The sequence below is a fragment of the Heterodontus francisci genome, chromosome 44, assembly GCF_036365525.1.
Source record: "Heterodontus francisci isolate sHetFra1 chromosome 44, sHetFra1.hap1, whole genome shotgun sequence".
Taxonomy (NCBI): Eukaryota; Metazoa; Chordata; class Chondrichthyes; order Heterodontiformes; family Heterodontidae; genus Heterodontus; species Heterodontus francisci.
Genome location: NC_090414.1, coordinates 13,916,893 through 13,935,274, shown reverse-complemented (window position 1 = coordinate 13,935,274; position 18,382 = coordinate 13,916,893). Strand labels below are relative to the sequence as shown.

At 45.9% G+C, this 18,382-nt stretch overlaps 2 protein-coding genes across 6 annotated transcripts in view; one reads left to right on the top strand and one right to left on the bottom strand.

The window, feature by feature from the left end:
• lrfn4a (leucine rich repeat and fibronectin type III domain containing 4a) overlaps window positions 1-4,514 on the top strand; it is a 39,359-nt gene extending 34,845 nt beyond the window's left edge. The window contains exon 3 of the mRNA XM_068021727.1: window positions 3,167-4,514. Coding sequence (XP_067877828.1) covers window positions 3,167-4,013 — 847 coding nt within the window. The 3' untranslated portion in view covers window positions 4,014-4,514. The remainder of the gene's footprint in view (window positions 1-3,166) is intronic.
• Window positions 1-18,382, bottom strand: part of LOC137355917 (pyruvate carboxylase, mitochondrial-like) — a 1,077,083-nt gene that overhangs the window by 499,856 nt on the left and 558,845 nt on the right. The window lies entirely within an intron of this gene.

The following is an 18,382-nucleotide window of genomic DNA, read 5'->3' as shown; positions in this document are numbered from 1 at the left end:
GCAAGTAGGGTTGGACAATATCTGGAAGGATATGCTGATAGGGTTGTATGAAGTTGGATGGGAGGCAGCTTGTGGCGCAGTGGTTAGCACCGCAACCTCACAGCTCCAGTGACCCGGGTTCAGTTCTGGGTACTGCCTGTGCGGAGTTTGCAAGTTCTCCCTGTGACCGCGTGGGTTTTCGCCGGGTGCTCCCGTTTCCTCCCACAGCCTAAGACTTGCAGGTTGATAGGTAAATTGGCCATTATAAATTGCCCCTAGGTGGTAGGTAGGTGGTAGGGGAATTGAGGGGATGTGGTAGGAATATGGGATTAGTGTAGGATTAGTATAAATGGGTGGTTGATGGTCGGCACAGACTCGGTGGGCCTAAGGGCCTGTTTCAGTGCTGTATCTCTAAATAAAATTAAAATAAATAAAATTGTGTGGAGAATAAACATCTGCATGGACCAGTTGGGCCGAATGGTCTGTTTCTGTGCTGTGTCATTTTAGGTATGATTTTATGGAACAAAAACATCACTCACATCCACCTTTAAAATGGCCGCTGTCAACAGATCTGTTGCAATCTGACTGAATGGCGGAATAGGTGCCTGATGGCCTGAGCCTGTTCCCACATTTCCTAAACGTGTCAGGCAGTCAATAAACCTTCACCACCAGTGAGAAGAACGAAATTGCCCTTCACATTCTGGAGTCACTGTTGTAATGTGGGAGATGTGGCAAGCACAGCAAGATCCCAAAAACGAATTAATAAATGACCAGTAAATCTGTTTAAGTGATGTTGGCGCAGAGATATGTGTTGGTCAGGGCACCGGTCACTTAACGTGGAGGGTATAAAAAGGATATAATATATGACTTTAAAATGCATGATTTTACATCTGTGTGACTGGTTAGTATCATCCCCTGCCTTCTAACCTACACTCGGTCTTAACTTTCAATGTGCGACGGTAGAGGCGAGCAAGTAGCATTTTAAAATAGTTTGCTGTCCACGTCGCTCCTTGCAATGTGAAAAAGTGCCTTTTTAATTATGTATCTTGGCCAAGTAGTTTCCACCAAGTGATTTTGCATTTTATTCAGCAGCGGGACAAGGGAGTGTATCAGGACATGGGATTGAGCCCACGCCTGCACAAACTCTCCCTATTAGAGTTTCAGAAAAGAAAAATAATTGGCGAGCGTGTCAGTCCACTCACTCCCTGACAACAGCCTCGCCTCGATACTAAATCAGGGAAAGCTGTACAAACCCAGCATGTGGGAGGAAACCTAGTGTAAAACAGAAACAAAAAAAGACAACTGCAAAAATGATGGTGACGAGAACAGTGTAGTTAAGACAGTTCATAACTGTTCCCTGTGAAATACCATCTTGATAGAAAGGTAGCGTCAGAGAATGACACAGCGCAGGAGGCCATTCGGCCCACCATGCCTGTTACCGGCTCTTTGAAAGACCAGTCTAATTAGTTCCACTCCCCTGCCCTTTCCAGAAAACCCTGCAAGTTTTTCTTTTGCACGTATTTAGCCAATTTCCTTTTGTAAGTTACTACTGAATCTGCTTCCACTGCCCAGCGTGTTCCAGATCAGAACTCGCTGTGGAAAAACAGTCTCCTCCTCTCTTTTGCCAATTAACTTCTATCTGTATCCTCTGGTTACCGACCCTCCTGCCATTGGAAACAGTTGTTCCTTATTTACTCGATCAAAATCTCTCATAACTTTGAAGATCTCTCTTAACTCTTCCCTGAACCTTCTCTGCTCTAAGGACAATTACAGCTTCTCCAGTCTTTCCACATTACTGAAGCCACTCATCCCTGGTACCATTCTAGTAAATCTCCTCTGCACCCTCTCCAAGGCTGTGACACCCTTCCTGAAATGTTTCAGACACAGAGTGGGGAAGATTGTCTGTTCTCTCGACACACATGCACACCCCAATGTAATTGTTAATTGAGTGAGTGGCAGGGGAGAGATGCAACGCGCTCACAGCCTCTAATGCTGTCCTGCCAGCAGTTGCTGAGTGTATGTGAAACAGACATGTAGAACAACCCGGGCTCGACATGTCACCTTGTGATTGTGGCAACAGAGATGGCAAACGCGCAAGGTGCAAAATATCAAACCTGCTTGGGTGCCGAGTCCAGCATGCTGATGCAGTACAAACTGACTTTGGACCTTTGATCCCAAAGCTCTGGGGGTTTTCCCTACCTTGTGTCTGGGTCTGTCATAGACAAATTTATAGAGATTGATTGCTGTGATTAGTCAACAGCAGTGCACCTTAATATCTAGAAACAAGGAGAGGCCATTCAGCCCCACGGGCTTGTGCCACCATTCAATTTGATTACAGCTCATCTGTATCTTAACTCCATCCACCCGCCTTAGTTCCCTAACCCTTAATACCCTGGCCGAACAAAAATCAATCAATCTTAGTTTTGAAATTTTTAGTGACAGCATTTTTATGGGAGAGAGTTTCCGATTTCCACCACCGTTTGTGTGAATGTGCTTCCTGGCATCACCCTGAATGGCCTGGCTCTCATTTTAAGGTTATGTCACCACGTCCTGGCATCTCCACCCACTCCCACACCCCCTCCAACAGAGGAAATAATTTTCTCTCAATCTACACTACCATAGCTTAAATGTCAATCAGATCACCCAATAATCTTCTAAACGTGAGGGAATACAAGCCCAGTCTGTACAACCTGTCCTCGTAATCTAACCCTTTCAGCCCCGGTATCATTCTGGTGAATCTGCACTGCACCCCCTCCAAGGCCAATATATCCTTCCTGAGGTGCGGGGCCCAGAACTGAACAGTTACTCCGGATGGGGTCTGACCAGAGCTTTATATAAACTGTAACATCACTTCCACCCCTTTATATTCCAAGAAGGATAGTTTGCACGTAGATTTTACACAGTATCTGCTACTGTTTGAGCTTGATTCTGCCAACAGGAAAAGGAGCAGGATCTTATACCTTTGACACCATTATGGTCCTGTTTGTGTAAACAGAGCCTCAGTCTACCTTGTTTTCACAATATGTCACATCCTTATCCAGCTGAATAGATGCTAGAGCAAGTCATTCACATGATTTTACTGCTGCAATTTCATTCCAATTTTAATATGATTCTGAAATTGAAGGAGTACGTAGACACACGGTGGTTTTTGATCAGTCGATCTCATGTTTTTCTTCAACCCTTTCAGGATTATCCCGTCGACGAGCAAAGCTTTTATCCTGAAAAATCTCATCTCGGGGGTGGATTACGACCTGTGCATCCTGGCAATATACGGAGATGCTGTGACGCAGCTGGCAGCCACCAAAGTCGTGGGGTGTGCCCAGTTCGGCACCAAGGAGGAGTACCCGCACTGCCACCTGCTGCACGCCCACTTCCTGGGTGGCACGCTGACCGTGATCGTGGGTGGGATCATTGTCGTCACCTTGCTGGTCTTCACTGTGGTTATGATGGTCAAGTACAAGATCTGCAGCAGTGCCCAGTCACCCAAGGTCAGCGATGTGTATTCGCAGACCAACAGCAACCAGTCGATCCCCAACGGAATGCTACCACGCAGGAGGGTGATGTTACTTCATTCCACAGTGCAGCCAACGGACAAGGCGATGCCACCTCCGCCTCCATCCTCCTCCACTCTTCCAGCACACTCATCACCTCAGAACCGGGCAAAACCGCAAAGGAGAAAGTTCAGGTCCAGGCAGAGGAGTGAAACAGAAGGGGGCGACCGCGTGCCTGCCAAGCGAGGCTCAGGGCTAAGGTCTGGGGCTCAGGGACCGGGGGAGACACCCGCCTCAGCCGGCCCTGGCTCCGACCAGCTCTGCTCGACGGCAGCCTTGTACAAGACCAAACGCAGCTGCTCGTTCGATATGGGCGACATTGCCGCCACCACTTGCTACAGTTATGCCAAGCGCTTCAGCGTCATCTGGACTAAGCGGAGCCAGTCTGTCCATGGAATGCTACTGCAATACGCCGAGACTGAAGTGGCGGGCAAGACAGGGGCCTTCTACAGCTCTGAGGAACTGGAAGAGAGTATTGTCTAAGAACAAAAAGGAAGCACCAACTGGGAGCAAAATCCCCATCCTGGAATACGCCACAAGAGAAAGAGGGTGGGGGGGGGGGTGGAAGTGCAGTCATCAAACCAATCCCCCCTCACCGTTGACATCATTCTTGGCCTGCTCGGAGGCACTGATGGAGAGGATTGTTGTTTGGGCCAGGGATTCTGCTGGAGAAAACCCTTTCTTTTTATATGTCTATATAAGTTTCCATTCTCTGGGTCAATCTCATGTTACCAGAAGCAGCAACAGTCCAGCATCAAGACCGGAGACTTTTGGGCCACTGCTCGCTGAGCTGTGGGGATGGTATATATTGGACAAAAACTGGGAACAGGAAACCAAATGCAGTATAACCGGACAGGCTGATGGCAGCTTCAAATCTCTTGTACTTTCCTCATCAAGTAAGAACAGTTTCCCTGCCCAGAAATATTGGATGGAGTTGGACTGTGTTGAGGGGACGGAGTGCCCAGCTCTGTAACATAAAACTTGTCAATACGCACTGGAAACTAGAGTTCCGGAAATGATATGACATTGTCTTTATTATTTGAATGTTGATTCTGATGTGTTGTTTTTACATTAATCTAACCAATTGGGTTTTATTCATTTGCCAAAGTTACCTATGTACAAGTTGATTGGAAATAACACCAACGCAGACATCAATATAATACAAATATATGAATACAATCCTCAGTCTGTTCAATTCCACTGGGACAGATGAACATTTGTAGGGGATTGTAATAGTAGGTGTTGAAATCACTCAAAATGTCAGAAAATGATGAGCAGGAAAAGACCATTAAACCTGCCCCCCAATTATGATGGTTGCAGCATGGTGACTAGACACTTCCTACCCTCTCCCTGGCCCATGGGAGAGGCAAAGAGAGAGAGGAAAAACCCTAGGGAAAACATAATCTGGAAAATTCCACTTGAACCTCCTCGGGTAATCAAAACTAGGTGTAAAGGGGAAAGGGCTGCTTTATCCCTCACCTTCAGCCCTAGGTTTCTCTCTTATCGTCCGTCAAGCCCTCTCCAAGCTCATCTTATCCATGAAACCTGTTCCCTTGGTTCTATTCCCAATAAACTGCTAACCACCCAACCTCCCCTCCTGGTCCCCATGTTGTGAATGGTTTTCTCTTTTCAGGTATATAAACAAGAAATGCTGGAAATACTCAACTGGTCAGTTCTGAAGAAGGGTCACTGACCTGAAACGTTAACTCTGCTTCTCTCTCCACAGATACTGCCAGACCTGCTGAGTATTTCCAGCATTTCTTGTTTTTATTTCAGATTTCCAGCATCTGCAGTATTTTGCTTTTATTCTCTTTTCAGGTTGTCCCTCTCTCCTTGAAAACTGCCGTCACCATCCCTTTCCTCAAAACCCATAGAAACAGACCACTTGACCCAACTGGTCGAGGCCAGAGTTTATGGTCCACATGAACCTCTTCCCACCCTGTTTCATCTTACATATCCTTCTATCCCTTCCTCCCTCACAAGTTTATCTAACTTCCCGTTAAATGTTGTTGCAGCTCTGCCAATGCTATTACATTAGAAGCCACTCGGAGGGGTAAGGAGATACTGAGCATGACTGTCCATCAACCAGGAGGAGAAAATGATCATCAAACCTTCATTGCCTCAAGGTCTATTGCGATACAGAGTAACATAGAACATACACACAGCAACAGACCATTTAACCCAACTGGTCTAGGCCAGTGTTTATGCTCCACATGCACTTCCTCACACCCCTACTTCATCTCACCCGTCAACACATCCTTCTATTCCCTTATCCCCTTAACAGAAGACTGAGAGGTGGCCTGATAAAGATTATGAAGGAATTTCATACGAGAATATGTTTCCACTTGTCGGGAGACCAGAACAAGAGGCCAGAAACATAAGATAATCACTGATAAATCCAATCGGGAATTCAGGAGAAACATCTTTGCCCAGAGAGTGGTGAGAAGCTCACCCCTCAGCCTTCTCTTTGCTAGAGGAAAGAGCTGCAGCTTGTTCAACCTTTCCTGATAGTTCTAACCTCTCAGTTCTGCTGTACCATGGATGAGAGAGTTTTAATTTTGCTGTTTGGTGGATCTGAAGAAACAGGTTTCATCCGTTATTAAATTAAGCCATGGACACAAATTAAAATCTACCAGATATGCCAGTCTTAGTCAAAGTGCAACGGGCAGATCCCATTACTCCCCTGCGCATTCGCGGATATCGTAACCTGTGCAACAGTCTGAGTTCACAGGAGCTGTTATGACGTTTGGTCTGCGGGTCTTAATGCAGCGACCAGTCTTGGGGATATAACATGCTCGCCTCATGAATTCCAGACTGTTCCCACTAATTGGGTTTATTCATAATCCCTCGCAATTACCTAGTTTAGAAAATCCTGTAATGGTGACAATTCCCTTTTATGTGACCAACAGACTAATGAGCAAAGACACTTAAAATCATCGTACAATGCAGCACAGAAACCTGAACCTTCTTTGCTCTAAGCAGAACAATCCCAGCCTCTCCTATCTCTCCACCTAACTAAAATCTCTCATCCCCGGTCACATTTTTAGTAAATCTCCCCTGGAGCCTCTCCAAGCCCTTAACATCCTTCCTAAAGTGTGGACACAGTACTTCAGCTGCTGCCTCACCACTGATTTATAAACACAGCGTTACCTCCTTGCTTTTGTACTCTATGCCTCTATTTATGAAACCAATGATCCTGTACGCTTTTTTTTTTTAACAGCCTTGTGTAGTAACACAAGAATGAATTAAAGCTGAAATGACCCTTATAATCCATCTATCTGTCAGAGACAGAGAGAGATTGGAACACATCCAATGGTGTCTCTGATACACTGACTGGTGCCGTATAACTAAGGGCTGACCAAAAATTAGACATAAAAAAGTAGTATGGGATATCTGCCTATGGGCTATTTATGACCCATTTTCTCCATATCTTGCCCCTGTAAATCAAGGGTATCATCGCAATTGCACATTGGAAGGGAGCAGAACAGATGTAATCACAAGTTGATTTATGCAGTATATCTACACACACCCATTAATCCACAGGTCAGTGGAGTTTACTGTGAATACTCAAACGGCAAGGAAATAAAGTCGGCTGATACTGTAAGTTAGAAAGCAGGCATGAATATACTAATTCTCTGACCACCCCCCCTCCACTTCCTCCTCCCTGAAAACACCGAGCATTTTGGGGCCTTGTTTTCCTTTTTATATGGCCAGGGTTTTTACATCCCTGCAAGCTCTGCATTGCACTACCTCTGGCCTCAAGTACATCTCCCCTCCCTTTGCTCCAATATCTCCCCTCCCTTTGCCCCCTTCTCTTTGATCACCCCTCCTTAACCTTTTCATCCATTTTTCTTTATGCCTTGCTGAAGGGCCTGGGGGGGTGGACGGGACATTTTTCTACCTTAAAGGTGCTACACAAATGCAAGTTGTTGTTGTTGAATCACCTTCTTTAGAGCTTACTGCACTTCCAAGAGGAATTTCCTACAGATCCCCCCCGCGCCCCCCCCACTCCCTGCTAAATTGGACCAAGGATTTTTTTTTTTTGCCATTCCCAAGAGACTGTTGGTGTGGGGGGTGGGGCTGATGAAGGTATGAAGGTAATGGTATTCCACCAAGGAAGTATGGGGACAGACTTGATGGACAAGCTGGTCCTTCCTTATCCTTCATATCCAGATGCTTTGCATATACCAGCTCACTAAGGAGGTGCCCTCCTCGTAGACCCTGATCAATGGAATCAGAGAATCACACAGGCCACTCAGCCTATTGTGCCTGTGCTGGCTTTCTGAAAGACTATCCAATTACTCCACTCCCCTGCTCTTTCCCCATTGGCCTCTAAACCTCTCCGCTAAGAGTATTTCTCCAATTCCCTTTGGAAAATTACTATTGAATCTGCTTCCACTGCCCTTTTAGGCAGTGAATTCACTTCAACCTCTGGCATTTTTGCCCATTACCTTAAATTGGTGTCCTCTGGTTACAGACCCTCCTGCCACTGGTAACAGTTTTTCCCTATTTACTCTATCAAAACCTCTCAGAATTTGAAACACCTCAATCAAATCTCCCTTAACTGTCTCTGTTCTAAGGTGACCCTCTCCAGCTTCTCCACATAACTGAAGTCCCTCATCCCTGGTAGCATTTTAATAAATCTCCTCTGCACCCTCTCCAAGGCCAGGCCCCGAATTGGCCACAATACTCCAACTGAATGTTGGACCGTTCAGCTGGACAAAACACAAGGGCTCGGACAAGTTGATACATTTTTATTTTTTAAATATTTTATATTTTAAGGCAATAAACAAGGGGGTGAAAGATTATTGGGGGTAGGCGGGAACGTGGAGTTGAGGTTACAATCAGATCAGCTATGATCTTGTTGAATGACGGAGCAGGTTCGAGGGGCCGAGTGGCCTACTCCTAATTCATATGTTCCTCTGACCTCAAGAATTCCAACAGTTCAGCACCTGGGCTCAGTTCAAGCACTTACCAGCTGGGACGTAGGGGAGTCGGTGGGGGGGGGGGGGGGGGGGGGGTGGAAATCAGGGGGAGAAGGCGGGCTTAGAGCTGCCTGTTACAATGGACAAGACGTTCTTAACACCAGTGGAGAAGCGAGCTTCTTTTTCAAGCCATGTTCCTTGAACGTCTGCACCACCCCACAGTACGAAGCCCCTGCCAACTGTTTAAAAAGCTGCAAACATGGAGGAAACAGAGAGAGATTCATTCTAACTCAGAGCGTGCAGCCGGCAAACAGTACACTTAATTTTTCTTAAATTTCAACTCTTTATAAGAAGGAGAAACAAATAAAACTAACACTGCTCCAGGGACTGTTAAAGTGCTGGAAAGCAAGCTGCTGGTTGCAGCTGTGAAAGCATGTTGGCGACGAGGAAGAAAGTCTGAGCTTGGTTTTACACAGGAACGTAAGGCACAAGGTCAATTACCATTCTGGTCCATTCCCACAAAGAATCATGTTCATTCAAGTGATGTTAGGATGCAGCTTGATACATGATTGGCTGGTTGATGACTGCTTTCACACACTAAACTGGAAGCTTTGGGTGATTAGTAGTCACATACAAATCCTCTTTTGTTGCTAATGAACGGTCAATTATCGTGTCTCTCGTTCACCCAGTGAGTCAAAAGACAGAGCTTGCATTTATATAGCACCTTTCACCACCTCAGGGTGTCCAAAAGTACCTTTGAAGTGTTGTCACTGTTGTAATGTAAGAATTTGCACACAGCAGCAATGAGATAATGACCAGATAATCTTTCTTTCTAGTGATGTTGGTTGAGGGATAAATATTGGTCGCAGGACAGGGGGACAGATCTCCACTGCTTTTCTTTCAGTAGCGGCTGTGAGACCTTTTATGCCCACATGCGAAGGAAATGGGGCCTCGGTTTAACATTTCATCCGAAGGACGGCACTGGTGTGTCAGCTTGGATATGGGTTGAAGTCTCTGGACTGGGACTCAGGGGCAAGGGAGAGATACCACTGTGGTCGTGAAAGGTGCTATATAAATGTACATCTTACTTATTGCAATTGCTTAAGCGTGTACTCTGTTCAGTTGGTAGCACTTCTGCCTCTCAGTCAGAAGGTGGTTGGTTCAAGCAAGAGATGCCGGGGGGGATGTGAGGAAGAACTTTTTTTTAACACAGCGAGTGGCAATGACCTGGAACTCACTGCCCACGAGGTGGTGGAAGCGGAGATGATGAATGAGTTCAAAAGGAAACTGGATGGGCACTCGAGAAAAATAAACTTGCAGGCTACAGGGATACAGCGGAGGGGAGTGGGACTGACCCTACAGAGAGCTGGCATGGACTCGATGGGCCAAATGGCCTCATTCTCTGCCATTATGACTCTGTGACATCAGGATTTGAGGACATTAGTTAGGCTGATAATCGCACTGCACTGCTGACTGAGTGCTGTATTGTCGGAGATGCCGACTTTCGAATGAGGTGTTAAACCGAGGCCCCGTTCACCCTCTCAGGTGGATGCAAAAGATCCCACAGCCATTATTGCATGGAAAGCAGGGGAAGTCCCATCAGTGTTCTGGCCAATATTTATCCCTTCATCAACATCCCTTAAACAGATTATCCGGTCATTTAATTAATTTGCTATTTGTGGGACATGGTTGTGTCTTCCCTAATTTCCTTTCAAGCCGGGTGTCTATATTTCAAAAGTACTTCATTGGCTATACAGCGCTTTGAGATCTCCTGTGGGGATGTGAAAGGCGCTATAAAAATGCAAGTCCTTCTTCAGGATGTGACACAATTGGCTACTCGTCAGGAGTGAGTCTGAACAACGAGTGTCAGCAAAGCATTCAACTGTAAAAGGAACGTCAGCCTGAGCCCTTGCTCACACCGCACTTTGCAGCACAGATGACAGGAACATCGGAACAGGAGGAGGCCATTCAGCCCCTCGTGCCTCCTCCACCATTCAACTAGGTCATGGCTGATCTGTATCTTAACTCTCATCTACCCGTCTTGGTTCAATAATCCTTCATACCCTTTCCTGACAAAATTCTATTAATCTCAGTTTTGAAATTTTCAATCGATTCCCCAGCCTCAAAAGATTTTTTTTGGGGGGGGAAGAGCGTTCTAGATTTCCACTCCCCTTTGTGTGAAGAAGTTCTTCCTGACATCACCCCTGAACGGCCTGGCTCGAATTTTCAGGTCATTCCCCCTTGTTCTGCCTCTCCTCACCAGGGGAATTAGGGTAGATAGAGAGAAACTATCAACTCCTTTAATCATCTTAAACGCCTCAATGAGATCACCCCTTAATCTTCTATGCTCAGGGGACGGTGATCTAGAGGGGGCACTTTGGGGCTTTGCTCCCACACTTCACTGAACGAGGAACGCTGCAGCCCATATGAAATCAGCACAGACCATGGACCAAAGCTGGGACCTTTCTGGGCTGTACGCTTTGTTCCATTCACACGCTGAGCCAGGGAGTCCGGGTTTGTCAGGTAAAAGCAGCATCCCACAAATTGCCTATCCATTTTGCCCACCACTAGTATCAGCCCAGTTTAAGACTGAAGGTAAGTGGCAAAACAGCCAGAGAAGGGAAATGAGGAGAATGTATTTTTACACAGCGAGTTTTTGTGATCTGGAACCCACTGCCTGAAAGGGCAGCGGAAGCAGATTCAATGGTAACTTTCAAAAGGGAAATTGGATCAATACTCAAAAACAAAAGATTCACATGGTTATGGGGAAAGAGAAGGGGAGTGGGACTAATTTGATAGCTCTACCAAAGAGCTGGCACAAACACAAAGGGCCGAATGTACTCTATGATTCTATAATTGGCCCTCAACTGCTCAGCACACTCATTGCTGATTTGAAAAGTGGGTTAATATTACAGTCCAGTTATGATTGGAGAAAAATCACTTTCGTTCCTTCATGTAACCAGTGGGCGGCTTCAGAGTACACTGAAACCCAAAACCCAAGTCTTGTTTTTCCACTAATTTAGGAGACACTTTTAAATCGGAGTTGAGGGATCAGGTAAGAAGGCAAAAATAACAAAAGTGCCACAGCAAAGAGACTGGAGAAGCTGGGACTGTGCCCTTTACAGCACAGAAGACTAAGGCGAGATGATGAGGAGTTTTAATTGAGTAACTGTTTCCTCTGGCAGGAGGGTCAGTAACCAGCAGACGCAGATTTAAAGCGATTGGCGGAAGAACCAGAGGGGAGAGATGAGAATTTGTTTAGTTTAGTTTAGTTTAGAGATACAGCACTGAAACAGGCCCTTCGGCCCACCGAGTCTGTGCCGACCATCAACCACCCGTTTACACTAATCCTACACTAATCCCATATTCCTATCACATCCCCACCTATCCCTCTATATATTACCCTACCACCTACCTATACTAAGGGCAATTTCTAATGGCCAATTTACCTATCAACCTGCAAGTCTTTGGCATGTGGGAGGAAACCGGAGCACCCGGAGGAAACCCACGCAGATACAGGGAGAACTTGCAAACTCCACACAGGCAGTACCCGGAATTGAACCCGGGTCGCTGGAGCTGTGAGGCTGCGGTGCTAACCCACTGCGCCACTGTGCCGACCTTTGATGCAGAGTTGGGTATAATCGGAAAGGTACTGCCTGAAAGTACGGTGGAAGCAGATTCATTCATAACTTTAAAAAGGGAATGAGATAAATACTTGAGAAGAACATTTGCAGGGCGGTGGGACCAATTGGATAGCCCTTTCAGAGAGCTGGCACAGACATGATGGGTCAAATGGCCTCTTTCTGCACGACAAGATTCTGTAAAACTGCCAACAAAACTGGCTAAATGTTGCTCACTCCAAACATTTCATACTGGTTTAACATTACCCCAAGAACAATTCAAGCATTCACATTTGAAAAGCAGCCCCAAGTGATTTTTTAATAACTTACTCAGTTCCCACTCTATGTAGACTCGCCAAAATCTATAAGCCTACAGTCTTTCTAAAACGCTCTAAATGCTTGACATTTTCAGCAGAGTAGATAAGGAAAATCACTCCTTAATTGCCTGTAAATGAGCTTCAGAATTCCACTGACATTATTCCAAAGTTAATATCAGTGCATCGATACATTTTGTTTTCTTAAATAGCTGAAGGGGTATTGTGTGCCATGGATGTGAGGTGAGGTCGCTGAATTCCTGCTGGTCGTCCCCGCACTGTCCTGGCGTGTGACAGAAATAATGGGATCATTTCAGCTGTCCAATGCTGCAGCTGGGGACTGATGCATAAAAGAGGAGACGCAGGCAGAGGTTTCAAATCATACCTGATTGCAGAGTCTTGGTGAATGCCTGATCACAGGCACCACGCGGCTGTTATTTAATGTTACAAGTATATAGCTTGTTTAAGGTGACTCACCCAACTCATTATGCAGCTCAAGAGGCTGGCGATAAGAGAAAATTGCAGTTGCTGTGCAATGCACAATGGATACGGAGAGTGCGGTGCAAATGTCCGGGATCCTGAAGATGTGTTTGGGGAATATGTGCTTGCATTTTGTAGGGGTGGGTTAGGGTAGAAGTTTATCATTTATTTATTTACCAAGTGCCCCCGCCCAGAGCAACACACAACCCGTTTGTCATCACCAAAGGATAAATTCTTTTAATAATAGATCACTTCCCCAACACTGTGGGTTTTAATAAATGTTTAAATGGACTGTGTGACCTTGCTTTGGATGAATTTCTGCGGTATAAATCACAGAAGTAGTAACAAAGAAAAACAGCCATTCCCAAGACATCTTCTCATTCCCAATGCAGCTGAGCAGACAATTAACTGGCAGAAATGATGAATATTTTACCGGGCAGAAGGAGGCCATTCGGCCCATCGCGTCTGTATCGTCCCTGTGAAAGAGCTCTCCAATTAGTCCCACTCCCCCCCCCGCTCTGTAAATGTCTCCATTTCAGGTATTTATTTAATTCTCCTTTGAAAGTTACTATCGAATCTACTGTCATTATCCCCTCGGGTAGTGCATTCCACATCACAAGAACTCGCTGTGTGAAAAAAGAAATCTCCTCTCCCCTCCGCTTCTTTTGTCAATTATCTTAAATCTGTCTCCTCTGGTTACCGGCCCTCCTGTCACTGGAGGCAGTTTCTCCTTATTTACACTTCCAAAATCCTTCATAATTTCCAACACCCATATCTTCCCTTCTCTAAGGAGAAGCTAAAAAAAAAGGAAAACTTTATCACCATGAACATCGAAGAACCTTGTTTCAATATGTAGAATATGAACAGTTTGGACACTTTTACATGAACTTTCTGGGTTGCAGAGGAGCTTGCAGAGCAAGTCAGCTCCTGGCGGCTCGACCAGAAGATTTCCTGGATTAACATAACTTGCTGTCAGTTGACGACTGTCAGAGAATCTTGAGAAAGGCTGGCCTGACAACTTCCCACACCCATGTCAGACCAATTCCAGTGAGAGGGCCTAAAATAGGAGGTAGGCCCTTCATTAACACGCATAAGGGACCTAACAACAACAGCTTGCATTTATATAGCATCTATAACATAGTAAACACATCCCGAGGCATTTCACAAGTGATTAGAAACAAAAATTGACAACATAAGAAGATATTAGGGCAGCTGATCAAAGAGATAGGTTTTAAGGAACCACTAAAAGGAGAAGAGAGGGGTAGAGAGGCGCAGAGGTTTAGGGAGGGAATTCTAGAGCACGACTGACAACGGTGAGGTGATGAAAACCAGGGACGCTCAAGAGGCCGGAATTGGAAGAGCGCAGAGATCTTGGGTTGGAGGAGATGAGAGAGATAGGGAGGGGCGAGGCCATGAGCAGATCTGAAAACAAGAATAACCATTTTAAAATCGAGGAAGCCAATGGAGGTCAGCCAGCATAGGGGTGGGGGGGGGGGGGGGGGAAGGGGGGGGAGGGGTGAAATGGGTGAATGGGACTCGGTGCTAATCAGCAGAGTTTTGGATGTGCTCAAGTTTACAGAAGGTGAAAGGTGGGATGCCAGCCTGGAGAACACCGGTATCACTTGGTATAACTAACTTTTCCCTGCTGAGTATTTCCAGCATTTCCTGTTTTGATATTAAAGCATTAATATAGTCTGTTTTAGGTCACTGCCAGGGATGCCCGCAAAACAGCCTGGTCCAATCTCAAGTTGGATGTTTTTCAGGGAGGTTGCTTCCTGAAATTCCGGCTCATTACATTGGTTTTACTCCCTGAATGTTAGCTTGTATCAAACCTTGGTTAAATCACACTTGGGGAGCACCACGTGCAGTTCTCCTCTTCATATTGAAAAAAAGGTTATAGAGATACTGGAGAAAGTAAAAAAAGATTCACATGGATGATATCAGAACTGAGAGGCTATATCCATCAGGCTGCGACTCTTCCCTTGAGAAAGGAGATTGATGGCGTGACCTGATAGAGGTCTTTCAGATAATGAAAGGGCTTGATAGGGTAGAGGTAGTGATGTTTCCACATGTGGGGGAGACCGAAACTAGAGGTCGTCAATATAAGATAGTCACTAATATATCCAATCGGGAATTCAGGAGAAACCTCTTTACCCAGAGAGCGGTGAGAACTTGCTATCACAGGAAGTGGTTGAGATGAATATCATCGATGCTTTTAAAGAGAAGCTAGATAGACACAAGAGGGAGAAATCCACTATTAACTCTTTTAAATTTGGGTCTAAGCCTCAGATGGAGGGAAATGGTTGCATTGAGAGTGCTTTTGTCTGCAAGCCTGTGGTGTCAGACCTTCTGTACACGCTGAGCCGAGGGACAAAACACAGCCCCGATAGCTGACAATTGCTTTCAAAACGAATTCCAGCTGCAACTTTAATAAGACAGAGTAGGCACAATGACATGAAACACTGAGAAAAGGTCACACCACTCACGGCAAGCGAGCAGCATCGAGATGACAAAACTGCTTTGGATTGGGGGGGAGATTCGCATCAATTGAAGCCGCACTTCACACAAGCTTGACATTTAAAGCAGATTTCATCAGCTGCGTGCTGACTTAAGAAGCACAAGAATGAGTGTGCATCTTGGCTAATGCACAACGCTGACCCACCACTGCACACTCAATTTCCTTTGGCAAACAAAACAGATGCGATTTCCGACACAAAAGATACATGCCATCAAAATGGTTATTAAACAGAAGTTGGAGAAAAATCACAACTCCAGGCTTGACAAGCACTAAAGTGACCTTGCATGGCGCTTCCCCATATTTCTATACGATTCTCCATCTGACATTAGCTTTCCTCCAGGATGGTACCATTATTTTTGAGACCCTGTGCCATTTGGACTTCCTTTAATTAGGTCCTCAAAGTCTTGTGCTTGGTTGAATTCACACGCAGCAGTGACATCAATTTCAGCAAAGTCTTGTCACACAGTAAAACTCTGCTGCTTCTAGCAATATTTACAAGATCATAAAACAATTATGCATGAGGCAGGCCATACTGCCCATTTTACACGATCAATTTTAGATCCTAAAGTCTCCCTCACTGTTTCTTAAGTGATTCCAGGGATTTTGCCTCTGAGTCAGCAGATCATGGGTTCGAACCCCACTCCAGAGACTTGAGCTCCATAATCCAGAATGATGCTTCCAGGGCAGTAATAAGGGGGCACTGCACTGTCGCAGGTCAGTACTGAGAGTGTGCTGTGCTGTCAGAGGGCCAGTACTGAGGAAGTGCTGCACTGTCGCAGGTCAGTACTGAGAGCGCGCTGTGCTGTCAGAGGGCCAGTACTGAGGGAGTGCTGCACTGTCGCAGGTCAGTACTGAGGGAGTGCTGCACTGTCGCAGGTCAGTACTGAGAGCGCGCTGTGCTGTCAGAGGGCCAGTACTGAGGGAGTGCTGCACTGTCGCAGGTCAGTACTGAGGGAGTGCTGCACTGTCGCAGGTCAGTACTGAGGGAGTGCTGCACTGTCGCAGGTCAGTACTGAGGGAGTGCTGCACTGGCGCAGGTCAGTACTGAGGGAGTGCTGCACTGGCGCAGGTCAGTACTGAGGGAGTGCTGCACTGGCGCAGGTCAGTACTGAGGGAGTGCTGCACTGGCGCAGGTCAGTACTGAGGGAGTGCTGCACTGTTGGCGGGGCATTACTGAAGGAGCGCTGCACTGTCAAATATGTCGTCTTTCAGTTGAGACATTAAACCAAAGTCCCGTCTGCTCCCACCGGGAAGGAGAGCAGAGGAGTTCTCCACGGTGCTCTGGACAATATTTATCCCTCAACCTACATCACTAAAACAGATTATCGAGACATTTATCCGACTACTGTTTGTGGGATCTTGTCTTGCGCAAATTGGCTGCTGTGTTTCCAACACTTCAAAAAATTATTTTATTGGCAGCAAAGTTCTTTGGAATGTCCTAAGTTTGTGAAAGGTGCTATTAAAATACAAGAATGTTCTTTCTTTCAAATCCATTCCACACTGAACTCTTAGAACCAGTGAGCGGAAACCAACGGGTGAATTCCGATGCCAGTGTGAAAGAAAACAGGAGTGAAACTGAACTTTCACAGGAGCATAAAAGGAGCTTTATCAGATCACACTCACATCGATAGAAAGTAAACCCAATCTCTGCATCATGTAGCCACAAGGCATGCGTTGTTCCACAAATACCTCGGTAGCACGTAATTCCACACACTGATGGATCTCTATTGTGAACAGCACAAGCTCTTCGAAGAATGACACTGGACTTTCCTTGTCCTTCCAGTACAGCTGATTCATGATGAGCTGATCTCTTTATTACCCAGCGAATTTACAGCACAGAAACAGGCCGTCCAGCCCAATTTGTCTGTTCTGGTGTTTATGCTCCACACGAGCCTCCTCCCACGCCTCTTCATTCCACCCCATCAACATGTCCGCCTATTCCTTTCTCCCTCATGTGTTTATCCAGCTTCCCAGTAAATGCATCTATGCAATTTGCCTCAACCACTCCCTGTGGTAGCGAGTTCCACATTCTCACCACTCTGGATAAAGTTTCTCCTGAATTCCTGATTGGATTTATTAGTGACTATCTTACACTCATGATCCCTAGTTCTGGTCTCCTTGACAAGTGAAAACATTTTCTCTATCAAATCTCTCATAATCTTAAAGGCTTCTATCAGGTTACCCTATATGGCCTTCTTTTTACTCAAGAAAACAGCCCCAGCCTGTTCACCTTTTCCTGATAGTTATGATCTTTCAGATCTGGTATCATCTGTGTAAATCTTTTTTGAACCTTCCACAGTTTTGCTATATCGTTTTTATATTATGGACACCAGTACTGTGTACAGTATTCAAGAGCATTTAAACCAAGGACTATTGAAACCAGAACTGCATGCAGTACTCCAAGTGTTTAATCAGGGCTTGGGAAACACGGTAACTGAGTGAAGTGAGAAGGGCTCGATCCAGTAGGTATGTGCCTTCCCAGCACTGCCTGAGGCCAGGAAGAACAGGAGTGCTTCCCTCAAGCTAAGCTGCCATTATCAGCCTCTCCCCCCTCCCCCCCGGTGATCTTTCCTCCCACACGCGAACACTCTCCACTCCATGATGTCACCTTACTACGAACTCGCCTCATGATCTCTCCCCTCGCTATCTCTCCTCTCCTCCATGATCTCTGCCCCCATTGTCTCTCCACATGATCTCTCCACCTCCTTGCACTCTCTCCCCCTTCCCACAATCTCAGAATCACAGAATTGTTACAGCACAGAAGGAGGCCATTCGGCCCATCTTGTCTGCACCAGCTCTCCGAACGAGCAATTCATCTAGTGACATTCCCCCGCTTTCTCCCCGTAACCCGGCACATTCTTCCATTTCAGATAACTATCTAATTCCCTTCTGAACGCCTCTATTGAACCTGCCTCCATCACACTCTCAGGCTGTGCACTGCAGACCTTAACCACTCGCTGTGTGAAAAAGATTTTCCTCCTGTCATTTTTGCTTC